Source organism: Denticeps clupeoides, chromosome 1 (assembly GCF_900700375.1).
Source record: "Denticeps clupeoides chromosome 1, fDenClu1.1, whole genome shotgun sequence".
NCBI lineage: Eukaryota > Metazoa > Chordata > Actinopteri > Clupeiformes > Denticipitidae > Denticeps > Denticeps clupeoides.
The window spans coordinates 37,023,397-37,044,821 of NC_041707.1; the positions used below are offsets into that span (position 1 = coordinate 37,023,397).

General features: G+C 45.5%; 1 protein-coding gene across 3 annotated transcripts; it reads right to left on the bottom strand.

Moving 5' to 3' along the window:
• Positions 1-909: 909 nt before the first annotated feature.
• On the bottom strand, positions 910-20,214 carry hdlbpb (high density lipoprotein binding protein b). 3 transcript variants are annotated; one of them, XM_028991481.1, is made up of 28 exons: positions 20,124-20,214; positions 14,493-14,571; positions 14,097-14,198; positions 13,673-13,821; positions 12,944-13,159; positions 12,475-12,681; positions 11,657-11,872; positions 10,884-11,090; positions 10,677-10,784; positions 10,417-10,521; positions 10,094-10,172; positions 9,679-9,818; positions 9,480-9,584; positions 9,270-9,383; positions 8,703-8,789; positions 8,495-8,626; positions 8,197-8,415; positions 7,619-7,840; positions 6,887-7,126; positions 6,564-6,702; positions 6,205-6,332; positions 5,801-5,905; positions 5,588-5,722; positions 4,474-4,617; positions 4,221-4,400; positions 4,032-4,148; positions 2,965-3,117; positions 910-2,620 (listed from the first exon to the last, which is right to left on the bottom strand). In XM_028991481.1, the coding sequence occupies exons 3-28, from the start codon at positions 14,170-14,172 to the stop codon at positions 2,528-2,530; spliced, it is 3,816 nt and encodes a 1,271-aa protein (XP_028847314.1). In that variant the 5' UTR covers positions 14,173-14,198; positions 14,493-14,571; positions 20,124-20,214; the 3' UTR covers positions 910-2,527. The 3 variants fall into 3 exon arrangements, with proteins under 3 accessions (XP_028847314.1, XP_028847323.1, XP_028847333.1); XM_028991490.1 differs by having other exon boundaries at positions 6,908-7,126; positions 20,124-20,213; XM_028991500.1 differs by lacking the exons at positions 14,493-14,571; positions 20,124-20,214 and adding an exon at positions 13,937-14,024 and having other exon boundaries at positions 14,097-14,178.
• Positions 20,215-21,425: the final 1,211 nt, after the last annotated feature.

Sequence of the window (21,425 nt, forward strand, 5' to 3'; positions counted from 1 at the left end):
TCTGGAGTGGAGAAATATTCGGTCAGTGGCTGTGCAAATGCAAACATTAGGTACACTGTAAGCTTGGCGTTAATCCCCTTGTGTCAAGCGTTACCTGCGGCATCCATGTTAAAGACCGGAAGCCTCTGGACGTTATTTCGTGTGTGTATGGTTAAGCAGTCACTGTTGCACAATAAATCCTGGGATGGCTGGACGGGCGCAACCGTTTAGAGAAGAACGGAACCTCTTTTCAGCAGGTTGTGTTACGTTAAACAGAACCCTTCGAAAAGTACGTTACCAATCCTCAAAATCACTATTTTTTGTCCCCGAAGGAGCACCTAGAACAGAGGACCGTTGACATGCAATTAATCATTACATCACTGTTTGAAGGGAAATACAACAAAGGTCATCTTCAAATAAAAAAAGGGAATTAACAAAGATCAAATACATTTGGTGCAATTGTACATTGCTAGTAATAATAATGATAGTTTATTAATATTAGCCTTTCAAGTGTTCCAGGAAATCAACCACACTTCACTTGTGGGCTAATAAAGAACTTTAATAAAGGTCTTTCTGTCTTGTGGTTATTTCTATGATCCCAAAGGTAGATGAACACACACATTTTCCTAATATCTTGGCTTGTAATGCATGAATCAATTATGAAATAAATTGAAAATTTATGAGAATTAAAATATTTTTAAAAGCCTTTTTTTTCTACTTTTGATCGATATTCTGGTCACTGGAACACTGCGGTTCAGTAGAACTACATATCCAGATGGAAATGTGAATGAGCTGGGAACTTGCTCATTCTATGGTTACCTTAGTAACCATATAAAGGCTCCGAATTGTGTCGCAATTCGCATCTACTTCTCCCCAGGATTCATCTAGGCCCCGCAACATCAGAATAAAAACTCCTCAAAACAATGCAGCCCTTTTTCATTCCTTTATTCGGAGTGGGGGAAAAAAACCCTTTCACTGGCATTATTGCAGTGTTGCATATTTACTCGATCACACCTTTACTTCAAAATATAATAATAAGTCATTTTAAGGCCAATAGTGTTTCCTTCGCTTGTTTAAAATCATGATCTCGCTCAAACGTTTCTGTAAACCACAGACACACATACACACACACCCACATCGATAAGATTCAAATATTTTAAGAAAGACTGAGAACTGAGGGTAAAAATGAAGAAAGCTGTGGAAAAAAAGTGAGCTGTATTTCTTTCTCACACACAAATATACAAATATACACGCACACACACAAAAACACAACAAGCCTTCCCTCCTTTTGCATATTCTCCTCACCACCAGCAGAGCAGAAATGAAAGAACCTTTCGCCTTTCACCCCCCACAGAGAAAACTGCAGACACCTAAAAGTTCATCAGAAAAATTCCAGGAATCGTTTTAAAACGTACAGTATTTAAAAAAAAAAAAAAAAACTGCTCCACAGTTTCCATTATAAAAACAAATCCTTTATGGACAGAAATTTGCACAGGTCGGCCTCTCCGTCTTGTCCCTACGTCCCAATAACGATCCAACGCTAAACAGCGGAGTTGTGCTGAACTCGGTGTGCTATATGGTGGCGCTGGACAGAATCGTTTTTACAGCGTACAGCCGTTACTACGGTAACCCAAGCGTGATGGATTCCAGGACGGAATGTATTAAAAAAAATATAGAGGGGAGAAAGATTTCAGAATAGTTTCAGAACATTAGCTCTTCCCTCCCCTCGAGCCGATCACTATACACGGAGACAGCATCAAGTGAGCGGAAAATGAATAAACAGGATTTAAGAAAAATTCCTTTCAGCACAGCGACTGGTCCGATCACAACTCCATCCCCAGCTTCGTTATAAAAAAAAAAAAAAAATTATAACTAAGTCAGAAAAGATTAATAAATAACTACTTTTCCCACAGAAACATAAGTCTTCAGACGTTGCAGGGCATCTGTGCACACGCCATATTCTCCTTCCCTTTCAAGACGAGACGGGAAAACATTGAAAAGACTAAGAAAAGCTACTCTGTGGGAACGATGCACCACGGCTTTTTACAGTGAGTAGGACAGAAGCAGCAGCAGCAGTGGCCACTCTCCCCTGAAGCCATCTGAAACGCATTTGGAAGGATTAGCTACTAGTTAAAATTCTGTTAATTCAAATAAGTACACCCCCCCGCCCCATGTAATCATTTACATAGTAAAAATGAAGCACCCCTCATCTTCGAGGTGTTCAGAGAGTTTTTTTTTTTTTTTTTTAATTCCTTTCACTCTCTTCACCCCCCCAAGAACAGTCTCTGGGGTGGTCGTTGCTATGAGTTTTTTTGTTGTTGTTGGTGTTCTCCCACTCAAGTGACTGAGAACAGAAGGACTCCAGTCCATCAGGAAGTGTTGAGGGACAGACAGAGAGAGCGAGAGAACAGGCTGATGGAGGAAATAAAGGAACAGCTTTGTCTGAGGACCTGTGCACAAATCCACATCGCAGTAGAAGAACTCGGGTATCTTGGTGGTTAGATGAGGCTCTTCCAACGTCTCTCTCTGTCTCATCGTCTCACTCTCTTCAGTATTTCTTGGGACCCCACACAGACATTTGTTTCGGAGCAACCCCTGTGCCAAAGGTGGGGAAGTCTTCTGCGCTGCTCATGTCTGGAGCCTGCAAGCATGAAGAAATAGAAATCAAATCAAATGTGGAATTGATTATGTTTCTACAGGAATCTTCCCAAACTCTTCCTACAAATCAGGGATTTTCTTCCTAGAAATCAGGAATCAGACTCCCTTATCCAGAGCAACTTACAATAAGTAGTTAGATGGACAGTCCCCCCTGGAGACACTCAGGGTTAAGTATCTTGCTCAGGGACACAATGGTAGTAAGTGGGATTTGAACCTGTGACTTTGTGGTCTTCTGGTTTATAGGCGAGTGTCTGACCCACCAGACTACTGCCACCTTCATGTGTAGGTGATCAGAATGAGAAGTGAGGACTGGACTGGAATCCTCACCTTGCTTCCATCAGGGACGTTCCAGGGGGCGTCCCGCACCACGAAACCCTTGGTGGCCCCCCTGCCATCCTCGTCGGTGACTCCCCCTCCACCGCTACGAGAAGGTGGCTTCATGTAGGCGGCCATTGTCTCTGATTCAGTCACAGTCAACATCTGAGAAAGAAAAAGATTCAGGAATCAGTTAAATGTCCCCTGACATGAATTGCATATATACAGTAGAGGCCAAACGTTTGGACACACCTTCTCATTCAATGTGTTTTCGTTATTTTCATGACCATTTACGTTGGTAGATTCTCACTGAAGGCATCAAAACTATGAATGAACACATGTGGAGTCTACCAATGTAAATGGTCATGAAAATAAAGAAAACACATTGAATGAGAAGGTGTGTCCAAACTTTTAGCCTGCACTGTATGTCTTGGTCATCCCCTAAGACTGGATCTGAAGTCTCTTTCTGAAATTCAGCCTTGTTGCAGAATCACAGCCACTTTGATCCAGTCCCACAGTGCAATTTCCCCGGGATGCGCCATTCTGGTGTCTGTAGCTTTAAACGCTAATGAGGAGAGAGGCGGGACGAGGAGGAGAGCGGCCTATAGAAGTTGAGCGGGCATTCGCAGAAATGATGTCATCAACACCATTCACAATCCACAATGTTTAGCCCAGACAGGAAGTAGTGTCAGATGGGCCACACCAGACATAACCATAAAAAAGGCATTACAGTGTTAATATTTACATTCACATTTAGTGGGAACTGTGTTGGTTATCGCCTTCACTTCAGAGAAAGGCTTGCTAAACTAAGAAATAAAAGGAAACGGGCAGGTTGGATATAAATAGTTGAATGTCGCATGTTGAGATGTGAGTTACAGGACGAATTCAAATGAGAAGTGTCATAAACTTTATTTCAGGAATTCTATACCGAACTCGTATTAATGTTAAATAATCTCACAACGTGACCTTTATAATAAACGGGGTCACGTCTCCATTCCACACATGAAAATAATGTGTTGCGGAAGATCCTCCGCAGTAAAATTCATGGTAATTTGTTATGGATGGAAGCAGACACTCACATATTCCTCTTCCAGGTTGAGGAGATGGTCGATGGCATTGTCCACGTTCTCCGGCAGGCCGCTCACAGAAACCCTGTCCGGGTCGTCGGAACCTGGTTGGGGGAACCGGATATCCACCTGCAGAGACACAGAGAGGACAGTATTAAAAAAAAAAATTAATAAAAAAAAAAAAATATTCAGATGACACACCTTGAACTCCTCCATGAGTTTGCGGATGGCCTTGCCACGAGCTCCGATGATGCGGGCGTGGACCCGGTGGTCCAGCAGAACGTCCTCGCTGACCATGTCCTGCAGCTCGGCCACCAGCTGCCCTATGGCTGCCCTGGCCTCCTCGGCATTCCGCTCGTACCCTGAGATCACGATCATGTCCTGATGGCAGAAACGGCTCGCGTATTAAACTTAAACCTTAGCGTCCCAACCATTTTAAAACCTCGGTACAAACCTGCTGCTCGTCCCCCTTGTCAGGAAACTGCACGTTGACGTCATAGTCTTTGCGGATCTGGGAGATCACAGCACCCTTGCGGCCTATGATCTTAGGGTGATATTTGGGATGCACAGAGAGGGTGACTTTGAAGCTCCGCAAAGCCTAGGATGCCAGAGATGGGATGGGAAAGAAAGAGGGAGAGAGATAGAGTCCACCTTTATTACAAACCAGAATCAGACCCGACCCGACCTGACAAGTACAGGTTTATAGAAGCGCTAGACAAAGAGGGAAAGGAAATGTGTGGTAAAATGAGCGTGTTTAAAACATAATCGCATGTCTTGCGACGATGAAAACTCACTACCTGACAGCAGTGGCCAAGAATCAACATGCAAACCACGAATTGCTTGAAAAGGATAGTTACCATAGACAGAAGCCGCACAAGCCCGACCCAACCTGACTAAAATTATAGAAATTTAGCCCGAACTAGGCAGTCATACTACAAAAATGAGGACCAAATGAGAGCAATAATTAAAAAAAAAAAAACATATAATATGAAAGCAAATATGTTCAAAACCTCAAACAGAGCTCATAATTATAATAAAGTGTGCACAACACCCCTCGCACCCCCCAAACGAGGGGTCACATTCCCTACTAATTTGTATAGCAGTTAGAGAAAGTTCAATCTTATTACTCAGGTAACATTTGAATCTCTAATCACACATTAGGGGTAATTTATTGCCTGGATAAAACCTGGATTTGCACTTTTGACTTTTCCCCTTACACACTCCCCCAGAACAATGAGAAAATACATGAAAATAGGCTTTTTGTTCAATTTTATGATTTCACCAAAAATATCTAATGTTAAAACTGAATTTATTTGCTTAAATAAAAGCAAGTCTATGAATCTTGCTAGTTTGCAACCTTTTTAAAAAGCTTAAACAGGTTAAAAGAAAATGGGCCTCTGTAGAACCCGTATGTACAGTTTTGCCATAAGATTTTTATATGATAATTTAAAGAAATGTCTTTTAAGTTTTGTTATTTAGGGTGGTTTTTGTTTGCTCCAACAAACACCATGACAAGATGATGATGAGATTAAAAGAATATATATAAAATGATGCCTCGTGATCCATACCCGGTCCTCCTGCTCAGCCTGAAGCTCTTTCACACGCTCCAGGAGACCCTGCCGGGCTCGCTCCACGTTAGTCACCTGACCTGTGATCTTGATGACGTCGGACTGCTGCTCTGGCTGGGGGACCCAGATATTCACCTGGGGAGAAAAGGTGAGGAACATCAACAAAGACGACACTAAGACAGAGAGACGGATGCGGATCAGCAGATTCTTTACCTCGTACCCCTCCATCATCTTCCTGATGCCACTGCCTTTCTGCCCGATGATGTATCGGTGGAGATCATAAGGTACCTCCACATCTACCGTGATGGGAACCAGAGCCTGAAGAAAGAGCAAGCAACCAGGTAAATGTGTACGGCCTTTGGGGATCATCCCTACAGTACTATTAAAAAATATGTTCATATTGGTTGCTTTCAAATTCTGTAGATCTCAAATCCAATCTAGCATCTGTATAGACCCCTCCTGATAACGGACAGGACAGCTACTGATGACTTGGTGCCACACAGTGTACCTTCAGAAGCAGTATTGCCAAAGGATATGCAAAATAAAACATTTAACATTTACTGGATACAGAGTAGTGAGGATGAAAGACAAGGTCATGATGAAGATGAGGTCAGTACCAGCAGAGCTGTCCGTGCCAGTTCACACTTCTCTGCTCGGCCAGAGATGGCGATGATGTCACACTTCCGAGGGACAAATTCACCATCAAGACAGGCATCCCCGTTCTCCTGAGGAGCGGCCTCAGAACCTAAAGTATTAATAACATTTTTTATTCAATGCATTGCTCAAAAATCGTCAAATGACAAATTGTGCACAATATTTATAACCAAACATCTAAATAAATCACACTCCAGTAAGGAAAATGAAAGTGAAACACTGGCACACAGCACACGGTGACACAGTTACACGAGTCCACTTCTTTACCGCTACCCACACATGAGCTTGAGACAAAATGAGCTTGTGGACAAAAATGTCTGACCTGCTGTCTCCTCTCTCTCCGGGAATTTGATCTGGACCTCGTAATCCCGTGTGATCTGCTGTATGCGGGAGCCTTTGGGCCCCATGACGGCTCGGTGATGCCTCTGTGGAATGGCTACCTCCACCGCCACCTGAGTTTCCTGAGGAGGCAAATGTTCCAGGTTAACCCAGACCAATCCTTGTGACAATGACAATAAAGATTTAGATTATCTTATCTCATATGTATAAATAGGAAGACATCCAAAAATGTGCGCGTGTATAGATATTTATGCTATATGTATGCTATATGTTAACCATTTGCTTTATTTGGTTAGTTGTGTTTACCGGCACAGACTCTGATCTCACCAGGTCCTCGATAATCTCCTGGATGCGCCTCTTGGCCGCCTCCACGCAGTCTTTGGCCCCCTTCAGCGTGACGCGGTCGCTGTGCGCGCCGGTACGTGGGAAACTCACGGCCACGCCGCCGTACTCCTCCGCCAGCTCCCGCAGCACCTGCCCCCGCCGACACACAAAGTGCCTGTGGTGCCGCACATCCACCACCATGCTGCCCTCGATCACGTCGTCCTGAGAGAGACAAGCCGAGAGAGCAGACGCATTACCCACAGGGAACGGCCTACAGTCATGGTGGGTAGCCAAGAGGACGAACCAGAAGACCACAAAGTCACTACCATTGCGTCCGTGAGCAAGACACTTAACCCTGAATGTCTCCAGGGGGGGACTGTCCCTGTAACTACTGATTGCAAGTCGCTCTGGATAAGGGCGTCTGATAAATGCTGTAAAATGTAAATTTGCAGGTAATGAATCAAGCCTAAAAGCGGCAGGAATAGTTTAAACAGCAACTAGGAACCTCTTTTAACATGCAGACGATTAGGCGTCTCCCCTCGAAGACCCATGTCTTCTGTGAGCTCACCCTCTGCTTAGCTGAAGCTTACTGTGCCTATGTGTCCAGTCACTCTGAAGCCTGAGCTTGGAGATGCTTAACGGATTAACGTAACAGATTTTTATTTCAACGCAATTCAGCTTTTTCATGCTCAGTTCTCAAGAGTGGTTTTGTACCAGGTTTTTGACGAGGATCTCCAGCTCCCTCTGGGCGAGCCGCACAGCCTCCTCCTTCCCCACGATGGTGATGAGCTCCTGCTCGGGCTCGTCCGGCGAGGGGAAAATGATGCGAGCTCCCGTGCGGTCCCTCACCCGTCGGATGTTGGCTCCACCCCGACCAATCAGGAACTTGTGGTACTCAGGCTTGGCTTGGAGTTCCGCTGTGAAGTTATTCACTTGCTGCCAATTTCAGTGGACGATACGGTCAGATATGACATCCTAAATATGTCCTTTTTTTCTAAAGAACAAGAACGCTGTGGGATTACGGGTCTGGTTTTTCCCCCTTCATTGGGGAATTTACACTCATTACAGGATTTACCACTGAGATGTCAATCAATTGAAATAAAATTTCAATACAAACGTTAGAGCCATCAGAGTGTACAGAAATATGCATAAAAATGGGTTTCTGTGTTTCTTATTTAATATATATTTTTTTGTATTCAACACAGCCCTTTTCCAAATCTCTCACTTACATCAAACTAAGTCTCATGGTCACCCAGTGGGCGACTCGTTCTAATATGTGCCATTAGCCCCACCTTCTCCTCGGCCAGCTGCAGCAGCTGCTTCCTGGCCTTCTCCACCTCTCCGGCCGGCCCGCGGATGGTCACCTTGTCCGACCCCGATCCCTCGGCGGGGAAGTGGATGTGCACCCCCCCGCATTCCTCCATCACGGAGCGCACCAGGCAGCCCTTGGAGCCAATCAGAGAGTTGTGCAGTTTCGCTGGGATTGCAACCTCAGACTCTTTTATGTTCGCCTGGTGACGTAGAGAAAAAGGTGTGAAGAACAAAAACCAAAAAAAAAAACCAACCAAAACACGTCTTTCTCTCCCTCACCAGGTCTCTCTGAATGGTCAGTATTCGATCCCGCGCCGCCTCGCAGTTCGCTTTCTTTCCGGTGATGATGATCATCTCAGAGTTGCTGTTCTCTGTTGGCAGGTCGATCTTCGTGTTCGTCTCCTCGCGGATCTTGGGAAGATAAAACATTCGGGATCAAGAACGACAACAAAAGAAAAGTGGGGTCTTTAAATAAATAAAAAAGTACCTTCTTGATGTTGGCTCCTCCTTTGCCAATGATGTTTTTGTGGAACTGCTTGAAGATGGGCACCGAGATGGAGAAACTGTTCTCAATCTGCAGAGAAGATGAGGATCATTAACATTTCCAGCATTTATCCGACGGCCTTATCCAGAGCGACTTACAATCAGTAGTTACAGGGACAGTCCCCCTGTGTTGCTTAGTGAAAAGTGAAAGTGAAGTGATTGTCATTGTGATACACAGCAGCAGTGAAATGTGTCCTCTGCATTCAACCATCACCCTTGGTGAGCAGTGGGCAGTCATGACAGGCGCCCGGGGAGCAGTGTGTGGGGACGGTGTTTTGCTCAGTGGCACCTTGGCGGATCGGGATTTGAACTGGCAACCTTCTGGTTACAGGGCCACTTCCTTAACCGCTAGGCCACCACTGCCCCAAGGGACACAAAGGTAGTAAAGTGTTTGAACCTGGGTCTTATGGTTCATAGGCGAATGTGTTACCCACCAGGCTACTACCATCCCACGGAAAAAGATCTGGAGGGGGAAAGATGAAAGAGGAGGAGGAAGAAGAGTGGAACACACCAGATCAGCAATCATCTTCTGCAGGAACTTGGCGCACTTCTCCACCTCGTTTTTCGGACCACGCAGCTGAACGATGTCACTCTTCTGGGACGGGTCTGGGAAATTTATTATGACCTGCAAGGTCACCGGCAGCCCCATCAGTCACAGGCAGAGAGGCAAAGACAGCGAGGAGAAAAAAAAATAAAATAAAAGAACGAGAGAGACCAGCACCTCAGGAAACTTGTCTCGGACTTCTTTGATCTTCTCGCCCTTTTGACCAATGATTGTCCGGTGGAACTTCTGGTCCACGATCATGTCTTTCGTGCGTTCATTTTCCTGGAGAAAACAATGAATAAAAGGCATTAAAAGGGGGCAAAGAAAGAGGTGACATTCCACACGATCAAAAGCCGGTCCCAGTACCAGGGCTCACCATGCGTTGGGCCATTTCTATGAGCTCCCGCCGAGCCAGTTGCACCCCTTGGGGGTCACCCTCAATGCGCACCAGTCCGCTCCGCTCCGTGTCCTGGGGGATCCGCACGGACACTTTATACTGCTCTTTAATCCGGTTTACTGTAAGGACGGGTTGCACAGTTATCCGCTTCCGTGCTTTTGTCCAGATTAATAGATCTATTATTGTCATTTTCGCGTTATTTCGGGAAAGGATTTTGCACATTGAATTGTTGTTAAATCACACTTGAAAGCGGCCAGGAACATTTTAAGCGTTCCTAAATTTTAGAAATTTGAAAATGTCCAGCACGTTACTTGTATGCCTGTTCACACCGGACACGCTGTGCTTCCATTAAAAGACATTCGCAGAACTGAACGTCCAGTCTGGGTTCACTCACTGTTCGCCCCATTCTTCCCAATCAAATGTCTGTGGAAACGCTGATCGATGGTCACCTCGGTGTAGTCCATCCGACACATCTGCAGAGCGAACGACAGGTCAGCATGAAGGACCCACAATGCATCTGGGCTTGCCTGGAGGCCAGCGAACTCAATCCCATTTATTTCTTTCAAATCCTACAGCTACCGCGGCGTCCCTGAGTCACACACTTAACTTCACACCGTCGTAACTAGTTAATGAGCATCAGACACCGCCTTTTACACGCCACTCTGGCCATTCATACAGCAGGGCGCACAGCGGGCGGTGCCGGCTTTGCCAACTGACCAGGTCCTTTATCATCTCCTGGATCTGCGCCCGCGCCTGCTCCACCTCCTCCGTCGGGCCCTCCAGACTGATCCTCTCTTCGCCGTCCGCGAACTCAATATGCACCTAGGATTCAGAAAAACCTGCACGTATACCGTATATGCAGCATTCACTATGGTAACGGACAGTAATATTGTCAACTGATGACATTATTCCTTAAACGATGTTTGATGTAGGATCATCCTTTTTTTTCTTCCTCCAGCTTCCCCTTCCTTTCTTACCTTGGGCAACTGCTGGGTGATGCGACTGATGTTCTGTCCTTTCTTGCCGATGATGAAGCGGTGTAGCCAGGCGGGAGCAGTCACCTCCACCACCATCACGCTCTTTGCCTGTTCCGGACACGATCAATTAAAACGACACCCACTTAAGACCTTATTCTGGACCAGAAGTTCTGAGGTTAGGACTGACATCAACCGGTCACATCTCACCTTCGCGTAAACCTGTGTGAGGGCGGGGCCAAGCTTGTCTGGCTCACCCCGGAGGATGATGGTCTCAGAGGGAGAGTCCAGCTGCGGCATCTCCACAGAAACTCCGGTACTTTCCATGATCTCTTGCAGGGTGTTTCCTTTCGGCCCAATGATGTACTTGTGCTGTGACTTCTTCACCTCCACTGAAATGGTTGTGGTCTTTCTCTTCTGAAGATGAGACAACATAGGCGCAATGCATATGGAATTAGAAAATTTGATAATGAATATGGCAATATCGATCAACAAATATATCTACATGCGCCAATACATTTCCTGCTTATAATGAAAAAAATATTTCATTTAATAAAAGGCCTTGTCACAACCAATCACGTGAGCAACTGAATACCAGGTGAACAGCAGTGGCAGAACATCGGGTGAAGGTGGGACTTTCATGCTGATCTCCAACGCGAAACAGCAATGTTATCTCAGCCATTCTCATCCCATTGTGCCTGTGTACTAATCCAATTTTGCCCTCCTCCTTATGAGCCTAATGAGCCTCTGTGTGAACTGCTGGAGCCTGACTTTGCTCTGCAAACCAGGAATAATGAATAATAATCATTCTGCCACAGATCTTATTATGTTTGACCCGTTGTATGCTTACGGGCTTGTTCATTATTTGTGATTATTGTATAAAGACTCTAATTTATACAGAACGTACCAAACCACAAAATGTCTTTTATTATATTTTTACCTCAAAAGATGAAATCATGTATAATAAGGTTTACTCCTCGCACCTTCTCCTCGTAGATGCCCCGGATGCGGGCGATGGCCATGGCTACCGCCTCCTTCTCGCCGGTGATGACGATCTCATCCTTGTGCAGGCTGGGCGGGGGGATGCTGATGCGGGCGCCCGTCTCCTGGCTCAGCTCCTGCACCAGTCGGTTATAAGCGCCGGCGATGAAGGGGTGAAAGGCCTTCTCCAGGGAAAGGCGCTCCACCGCGCGCTTGTCCTGAGGGGAGCAGAATAATCAGTAAATGAAAAAATAAAACTGTGCTCTTCATTTGCCAAGAGGTTCCAATAGTTACTCTGGTGTCCCAGCGATGCTGCTTGAGAGATAAAATAATTTTTAAATTATGAAAATTTCACCTCCCCTAAAAAAGTAACTCCATTGACCGTCATGGCTTGAAATCACGTGAAGCATGATAAAATGTGTTTTTTAGTTACATCATGTGACAGAACCCTTTTATTTTATTTATTATTCATATTCTTTTTTTCCTATTAAAGTTCTATTACTTACCACAAAATTTTGGCCGTGTGTGTATATATAAATATATATAAATATTGTTTATAGTCATTTATAAATGGTTTATATGGTTGTAGCAAAGAGGGTTACACAAATTCACAGGTTCAAATCCCACTTACTTCCATTATCTACCTGAGCAAGACACTTATTTAAAAAAAAAAAATTTGTCAGTGTCAAATCGTGGATGTCAAATCGTGGATGATTTGGTACAACTCCAATTCCAGGCTGTTATGGGATATGCCAAGATTGTGCAGGCGTCCAAATAAACTTTTCACCCCAAAATAAGCGCCCTGGTCCGGGGTTCTCACCTGTTCAGCTGAGATGAGGAGGATCTCGTGTCGGGCCTTCTCGATGCCCTCCTTGGTGCCTGTGATGCGGATGTTGGCGCTGGGGTCGTCGGGGCGCGGGATGGCAATCTTGGTGGCCGTCTTCAGCTCCAGCTCCTGCAGCTTCTCCCCGTTCTTGCCGATGACAAAGCGGTGGTGCTCCTTCGGTATGATCACAGTGGCCGATGCCTTAAAAATATCGACTTAGGTATTAATTTCACGGCCATTTGTGCATGCTGTGCTCAGCCAGCGGTGGCCTAGCGGGTACGGAAACAGACTCATAATCGAGTCAATATAACTATTGTGCCACTGAACAAGGTACCGTCCTCACTCTCTGCTCCCTGGGTGTCTGTCATGGCTGCCCACTGCTCACCAAGGATGATGGTTCAAAGCAGAGGATGTGCAATGACAATCACTTTCTCTAAAAGACCGGAAAACGTCTGCAACTGACCTGGGTCTGCAGACGGGCCACTATCTCCTTCCGCGCCTTCATGACCGAGTCCAGCTTGCCCGTCACCATGATGGACAGACCCTGGTCCTTAGCCAATGAGAGCTCGATGTGCGCCCCAGTCTTCTGCATGATGTCCAGACACACCTTGGCTTCCTCGCCCTCTCCAAACTGGCTGTTGTCCTTGTACCGCCGCTCTTCCAGGGGAACATGGAACACCTGGAACACGAGGAAGAAAAAAAAAACAGATGTATTTAAAGAGGTGCAGAGACCAAAAACAAACAGGTAATCAGGTAATTGTGGGGCATCACGCAAAATAATAATTTGCTTCTAAATGCCTGAAACTAAAACAAGAAATTCTGCTAAAAAAATGCTACTCAAGGCTTTACACAAGCTGAATACCAAAAGACTTTAAAAGGAATAAGAATTGAGAATAGAGTACGGGACACTTCCTTTGGTGACCCATAATCGACATGCCGGCATGTTGCTTTTACAGAGGAAAACCATTTGAAATTTCTTCTTATTTATTCTGTAATACGTTGACAGTACCATCATTATTCTTCGTGACGTGACGATACCGTATCATATGATGTCTATTAGCGAGGAGACATTACTCAATGATTTAAGATGAACGGTTGCGTGGGACCAAATTTTCACAGCCTCTTCATCGCAAAAGCTGTTGCGGTGGGAACTGCATGTCGCTTCTTAACAAAACAAACCAAAAACCATCACCTGTGTGATGACGGAGGCTTTGATTGGTCGGATTCGGCTCCAGGCTCCCGAGGGTTCACCAGACTTCTCCCCGGGAGTCCCCTTCTCAGGAAGAGGGGGGAAGGCCTCCAGGTAGGTGGGGATGTAGGCCTCATCCTCGGTGACCCCACCTGGAGAGGATCATGGTGGAGAGGTCACTTCATGCTTAGCCCTTTAGTGCATCAACATGGAATATGAATGATGAATTTATAAAAAACTTTTGCACCTCGATATTTAATACATTACCATTAATAAGTCTGTCTGCAGATGCCGCCATTCTAAGAAACACCCTCACAAGCCAAATTCAACCAAGTACACCATTCAGGGCGCACAACTAAACAAAAGATTTATCAAATCAACCACATTTCCTTGTATGGATTCACTCTCGTGCTCTCGCCGCGTGTACCTCTGATCTCTTCACCCTTCAGGCCACTCCGGTGCTCAGCAAAGCTCTCCTGGGTCAGCACAGCCACAGAACTCATGCTTCAAGAATTATTCCGCTATTCCGCTGAAAAAAAGAGAGAGACTCGGGCTGTCATTTCGGGGGGCCAAATTGAGTGAGTGTGTGCACAGAATTCCATCCGATGTTCAGCAGGTGGGAAAGTGGGAGATTAGCAGGTTGAAGCTCATAGAGGTTGTCAAGTGTTTGTTCTGTCTTTCTCCAAGATCAGCCTTGGGACTTCCTGCGCTGTTCTAAGTTCTCTAAGGCTTTTTAAACCCAGCAGGACCAAAACACACACACACAAAAATCCATTGTTAACACTGACATTTTAAACGACAAATCAGCGATGAAGACACTTACCTGCAAAAGGTCCGATGCCAGAAAGTCCGTCCTGAAGAAAGCTATTGTTTGCTCTTCAGTGTTGGTTGTTTTTTTGTTCCTAAATGAGAAAGATTCAAACTTGAAAAACCCACCAAGGTAATAACACACACACACAACTAAAATCAGCCGTGTAACTAAAAGCATGTAAACTGCAAAACAACTCTGGTATTCTTATTGTAATCCTAAACCCACTCACATTCACCTGACTGACACACACAAAAAAAAACAAAGAACAAAAACAAGTTCTCACACAGCACTCCTGACGTTCCGGGCCCTCGCGAGGCGGGGAGCCGGGGGAGCATTTGAGAATTGGCTCAGTGCTAAGCATAGTGCACAGTCTGTATTCTCCCCTCCAGAGACTGCAGAGACTAATTGGCGAATCTACCTGAAGAGGTAAATGAGCCGCTCTAGCTGGAGAGCACACACATACACACATATACACATATATATATAAACTAGAGATATAAATATGAAACGTGTATTATTAATGTGTAACAAGCCTTTTTTATATGTATATAACTTATATTTACAGCCTTTGTCAGATGCCCTTATCCAGAGCGACTTACAATCAGTAGTTACAGGGTCAGTGTCCCCCTGGAGACACTCAGGGTTAAGTGTCTTGCTCAGGGACACAATGGTGTAAGTGGGGTTTGAACCTGGGTCTTCTGGTTCATAGGCAAGTGTGTTGGGCTAATAGGCTAATACTATATAACCCTACCCATCAAAATAATCTCAGGTAATCTCTATAAATCACACCCACAGACACAAACATACTCACTAGAGGTGTTGAAATGAATCGTATAATTGATGCATTGCGTCGCATACATGAACGATTCTTCATTGATGCAGTGCAGAACATAATCAATTATTTCATAATGACGTAGTTTGGTGATTTTCTGGTGGTGGTATAAAATTTCTCATTTAAAAAGTAGTGCCGGTAGTGACTGTGGCTCCGAGTTGGAGTTTCACACTGCACTTCGACTGCTGCGTGCCGTGACACATTTTCGCAAAAACCAATAGAATCAACGCGGCCACTTTGAAACACGCACACAAAGCGGGAATGGAGGAACAGCTGATCTTAACAGCCTCTGAGTGTACAGAGATCTACAACACAACATTATCGTGCTGCGGTTGGTCTGAAAGCAGCTTTAGATTTTCTCCAATGAGCAGAAAAACGGTCGGTGTTGAGTCCGCGCTCACCTGACGCCACGGACGTATGAACCAGCCATGTTCCTGCCATTTGTGGCTTCGGGTCGTAACAGGTTTGGGTCGGTGTGTAGTGGAGGAAACTCTGGTGAAGCATGCAGAGAAAGGAGGCACCACTGCTGGGGTTTCCATCACGCTCTCTATTTATTATGCTTACAGCGCCACAGTTCCGCCACGCCCACATCCCTCTAATTTTTTAAATAAAAGTTGTGTGGATCCAACCACCAGGCTAATAGGCCAGCAACTTCGGACAGCCGTTAAAAACACTGCCTGTGGAAAAATCTCCCAACATTTTTTGGTCTGGATTTGACTTTAGAATTGTGAGAGTACCATTCAGCATGGTAAATCTGTGCGTTATGACACGTCTACTATACAGGGAATGCAGAATTATTAGGCAAGGTGTATTTTAGAGGAATCATTTTATTATTGAACAACAACCATGTTCTCAATGAACCCAAAAAACTCATTAATATCAAAGCTGAATGTTTTTGGAAGTAGTTTTTAGTTTGTTTTTATGTTTAGCTATTTTAGGGGGATATCTGTGTGTGCAGGTGACTATTACTGTGCATAATTATTAGGCAACTTAACAAAAAACAAATATATACCCATTTCAATTATTTATTTTTACCAGTGAAACCAATATAACATCTCCACATTCACAAATATACATTTCTGACATTCAAAAACAAAACAAAACAAATCAGTGACCAATATAGCCACCTTTCTTTGCAAGGACACTCAAAAGCCTGCCATCCATGGATTCTGTCAGTGTTTTGATCTGTTCGCCATCAACATTGCGTGCAGCAGCAACCACAGCCTCCCAGACACTGTTCAGAGAGGTGTACTGTTTTCCCTCCTTGTAAATCTCACATTTGATGATGGACCACAGGTTCTCAATGGGGTTCAGATCAGGTGAACAAGGAGGCCATGTCATTAGTTTTTCTTCTTTTATACCCTTTCTTGCCAGCCACGCTGTGGAGTACTTGGACACGTGTGATGGAGCATTGTCCTGCATGAAAATCATGTTTTTCTTAAAGGATGCAGACTTCTTCCTGTACCACTGCTTGAAGAAGGTGTCTTCCAGAAACTGGCAGTAGGACTGGGAGTTGAGCTTGACTCCATCCTCAACCCGAAAAAGGCCCCACAAGCTCATCTTTGATGATACCAGCCCAAACCAGTACTCCACCTCCACCTTGCTGGCATCTGAGTCGGACTGGAGCTCTCTGCCCTTTACCAATCCAGCCACGGGCCCATCCATCTGGCCCATCAAGACTCACTCTCATTTCATCAGTCCATAAAACCTTAGAAAAATCAGTCTTGAGATATTTCTTGGCCCAGTCTTGACGTTTCAGATTGCGTGTCTTGTTCAGTGGTGGTCGTCTTTCAGCCTTTCTTATCTTGGCCATGTCTCTGAGTATTGCACACCTTGTGCTTTTGGGCACTCCAGTGATGTTGCAGCTCTGAAATATGGCCAAACTGGTGGCAAGTGGCATCTTGGCAGCTGCACGCTTGACTTTTCTCAGTTCATGGGCAGTTATTTTGCGCCTTGGTTTTTCCACATGCTTCTTGCGACCCTGTTGACTATTTTGAATGAAACGCTTCATTATTCGATGATCACGCTTCAGAAGCTTTGCAATTTTAAGAGTGCTGCATCCCTCTGCAAGATATCTCCCTATTTTTGACTTTTCTGAGCCTGTCAAGTCCTTCTTTTGACCCATTTTGCCAAAGGAAAGGAAGTTGCCTAATAATTATGCACACCTGATATAGGGTGTTGATGTCATTAGACCACACCCCTTCTCATTACAGAGATGCACATCACCTAATATGCTTAATTGGTAGTAGGCTTTCGAGCCTATACAGCTTGGAGTAAGACAACATGCATGAAGAGGATGATGTGGACAAAACACTCATTTGCCTAATAATTCTGCACTCCCTGTACAGATATGCCATGGTGTGGCAGACAGCGTTTCACCGCTAGGGGCGAAGCTACCACGAATGAGCGTACTGTGACAATCTGGTTCCGGATACAAGCGTCACTATCCAAAGTTAAGATGAACCAAAGGAACGGAAGATGATTAAACCCTTTTTTTATCTAATAGCGACGACAACCTGTGCAATTTTGTAACCACAAAATGCTGCGGTTTTGTTAAGTGAAACTCTTTCTCTGCTAGAACAATCTGCCTGTTTTCTAGACCACTTAATACAAAGATGCGCAGTTTGTCTCTGTTTACTACGGAAGGCCGTTTTCACTATGAGGGGAAGGTTTGTCATTATACCATTTACTTATCATGTCACAAAACTTACCACAATAACTGCATTTACACCCCCCCCCCCATTCATTTATGATTTAAAATAAAAATCAGATTTTCACACTTTTTAAATTCTTCTTCAATCAAATGACACATCACATGTATTAAAATATAGTGTTGTCATTTTGGAAGATCAACAGGGTAAATTGAATTCTTACGTCTTTTCATAACATTGAAAAGGGCGACCTGGTGATCTTACGCTCCAAATGTGATGGTCAATCCCGTACGAAGCCCGTAGAGTTGAACGCAAATAGCCCTGGAATATGAAGTCATGCAGAACTAAATGAATCGGGCGTCTAGCAGACGTGGACATTTCCCCACGCCAGCGGCTTTGTCCTGGGGACGATCACGGCTGCAGATGCTGCGCGACCAATCCGGCTGTACAGGCATCAACTGCACACGGGGAGGAAAAAGTTCCACTAATGGGTTATGAAACAGCCCCGGTTCCCTTCAGATCGCCGGCAAAAAAGGCCTTCGTGACGCTCGACTCCCCCTCTGAGAATCAACGGCCTTCGTGATCAAGGATTCAAAGACGCAGCCTTCAACCTCCACACAGCGGCAGCAATTTCTGATCCGAAGATGGCGAGATGGGACGTGAGACTCAAACCCTGTGAGCGCCATCACATTTACACAGAGAGCTGATTGACCAGCGCCACTGAAAAATTTCATTTCTTCCACTCCTTTTTGAGGACATTTGCTCTCATTCGGCACAAATGTCACTGTACAGCTACAGTTATTTTGATTCCTTATTATCTAGCTCTATTCTTCCTTTATTTTGAAAGGTCTGCCACAACGATTAGAAATCCAGACTTAAACTTCCCAGACCAGAAAGCAGAAGTTCCATGAATTTCCTATAAAGAAATGTACAAATGTTTGGGTGCTGAGCAGAAAAGGGCATTTAAAGGGGTAATAGAATTAAAAACTGACGCTATTCTTCAACGACGACGACGTTAATGCGGTTTGGCGTGTTAAACAGAACAAACCAAAACCTCAAATCCACCTCTGACATCTTCTACATGCATCTTTCGTCACTTTGGGTGAGCCTCTAAGTTCTTCATTTTAAAGCAATCTCGAAAGACCTCGAAATTTACACTTGCCTGGCATGTTTGGCAAGTTAGCGAGCGTGAGAACGTGCATATCGACACGGACGAAGCGTTGCGCATTTCTAGAGCGGGAGAGGTTTGGTGCAAAATGCACATCAGCTCTTATTTTAAATTCCCTTACAATCCCCTGACTTGGCACCCAAATGGTAAAAATCCCTGACTTTCCATGTCTGGAAATGTCTCCGCTGAAATTCCCTGACACTCCAGAATTTTTTTTCTGACCCGTGGGAACCCTGGAAAGATAAGACAAGATAAGCTAAGATGATCCTTTATTAGTCCCACAAGTGGGGAGACTTCCATTGTCACGGCAGAACGTGGACAGTACAAGACAGTAGCAGCAAATAAATAAATAAATAAAAACAATAGCACGGACAATATGGCCACTGCATAATATAAAAAGCTCAATGTACAAAAAAAACAGTGGATGTGAGTTGCAAAAATAGAAATATCAGTATATACATCGTTTTAATAAATGAATTATAAGGCATGAAAGCAGTTCGCGTTAATGCCGTGCGACAACGCTGATCAGCCGGGCATCACCGACCCTCCAAGCGCACCTGGAGCCCCGGGATTCCGCCAGCTCGCCATCGGGGCGTCCCGGCGGAGAAGAGCGGGCGGTCGCCTCGATCGTCCCCGGCGACAACGACGCGTCGGCTAACGCGGCTGGCGTCGGGAGGATCCGCGCCGCATCCGCTCTCCGTCTCCGCGCCCACGGGCCTTCGCGGCTGCCTGAGCTGCTAACGCCCGTCAGTGTGCGAGCGTGACACCCGAGCCCGGTAATCCGAATAAGATATTAATGCGAGGAGCAGCCCCGCGTCGCGGCTAGCGCTAACGCTGGCTGACGCTAGCGGAGGGGCGGCTCGCATCTCCCGCGGATGCTGCGCCGCCTCCGCCGAGGCGCCCTTCGCCGGCGGCCAGGTGATGTGTGCGGGGTGAACACGCGAGGTGTGCGGCGGGAGGCGGGGGGGAGGTCGCGGGGCGAGCGGTCGTACCTTTTTTTTTTTTTTGTTGTTTCAGATGAAAACGACCAGGCGACGAGGAAGCGACGGCGGGCGACGGCGCAAACACACGCACGCGCGCGCGCGCGCACGCAGTCGCCTGTCAGAGCCGCGCGGAGGGATCCCACGCAAGTGACGTAGAGCAGAAAAGCCGGGAGCGGAGGCCGCAGCGGGCCGTGGTGCGGCTGCGCGGACGAGATCGGCGTTGCCGGGGTCGGCGCCGACGCGTGGACGCGGTCGCCTGGGCTTTACGTGGAAACACTGATATTAAAACCGATTCACGCACGTGTCTTCCAGTCTTTCATTTTTTAGGGACGCGGCAGAAAAACAAGCGCAGCGACGCAAACGTCAGTGTAGACTCAATTCTGCAAAGTGCAAAAATAAATACAATAAATAAATTGTTACCCTTTGTGGGTTGCTTTTTAACGGGAATGTACAAAATTACATTTTAAGCGTGCTTGTGTAAAAGCATAAGAAAATCTTTGTTGCGCGATCTAGTCCCACCCAACATGGCGTTGTTTTTTTTTTTTGCCGAGCCGGTTGCCTCCTCTGCTAATTTATTTCCACGGGAAACGAGACCCAGACCTCCTATGAGTGTACTTCATTCATAAAAAAAATGTTTAATTGTAATTGCCTCCACGCCTCATTCGCGCTTAAACTTGCCGTCGCCTCCTATACGACTTTGAATGAGGACGTACAGTACAGGCCAAAAGTTTGGACACGCCTCCTCATTCAATGTGTTTTCTTTATTTTCATGACCATTTACGTTGGTAGATTCTCACTGAAGGCATCAAAACTATGAATGAGCACATGTGGAGGGTGATGGGTTAAATACAGAGGACAAATTTCACTGTGTGCACCGTGTGCTGTGCTGCTGTGTATCACAAGTGACAATCACTTCACACTTAAAAAAAAAAAAAGTGGAGACCTCTACAGTCACCGGACCTGAACCCAATCCAGATGGTTTGGGGTGAGCTGGACCAACAAGTGCTAAACACCTCTGGGAACTCCTTCAAGACTGTTGGAGAAACATTTCAGGTGACGACCTCTTGAAGCTCATCGAGAGAATGCCAAGAGTGTGCAAAGCAGGAATCAGAGCAAAGAAACTAGAACATAAAACATGTTTTCACGTAAGTACATAACTCCACATGTGTTCATTCATAGTTTTGATGCCTTCAGTGAGAATCTACCAACGTAAATGGTGATGAAAATAAAGAAAACACATTGAATGAGAAGGTGCGTCCAAACTTCTGGCCCGTTCTGTATGTCTTGATTTTACTCTGTTCCGCCGTCACT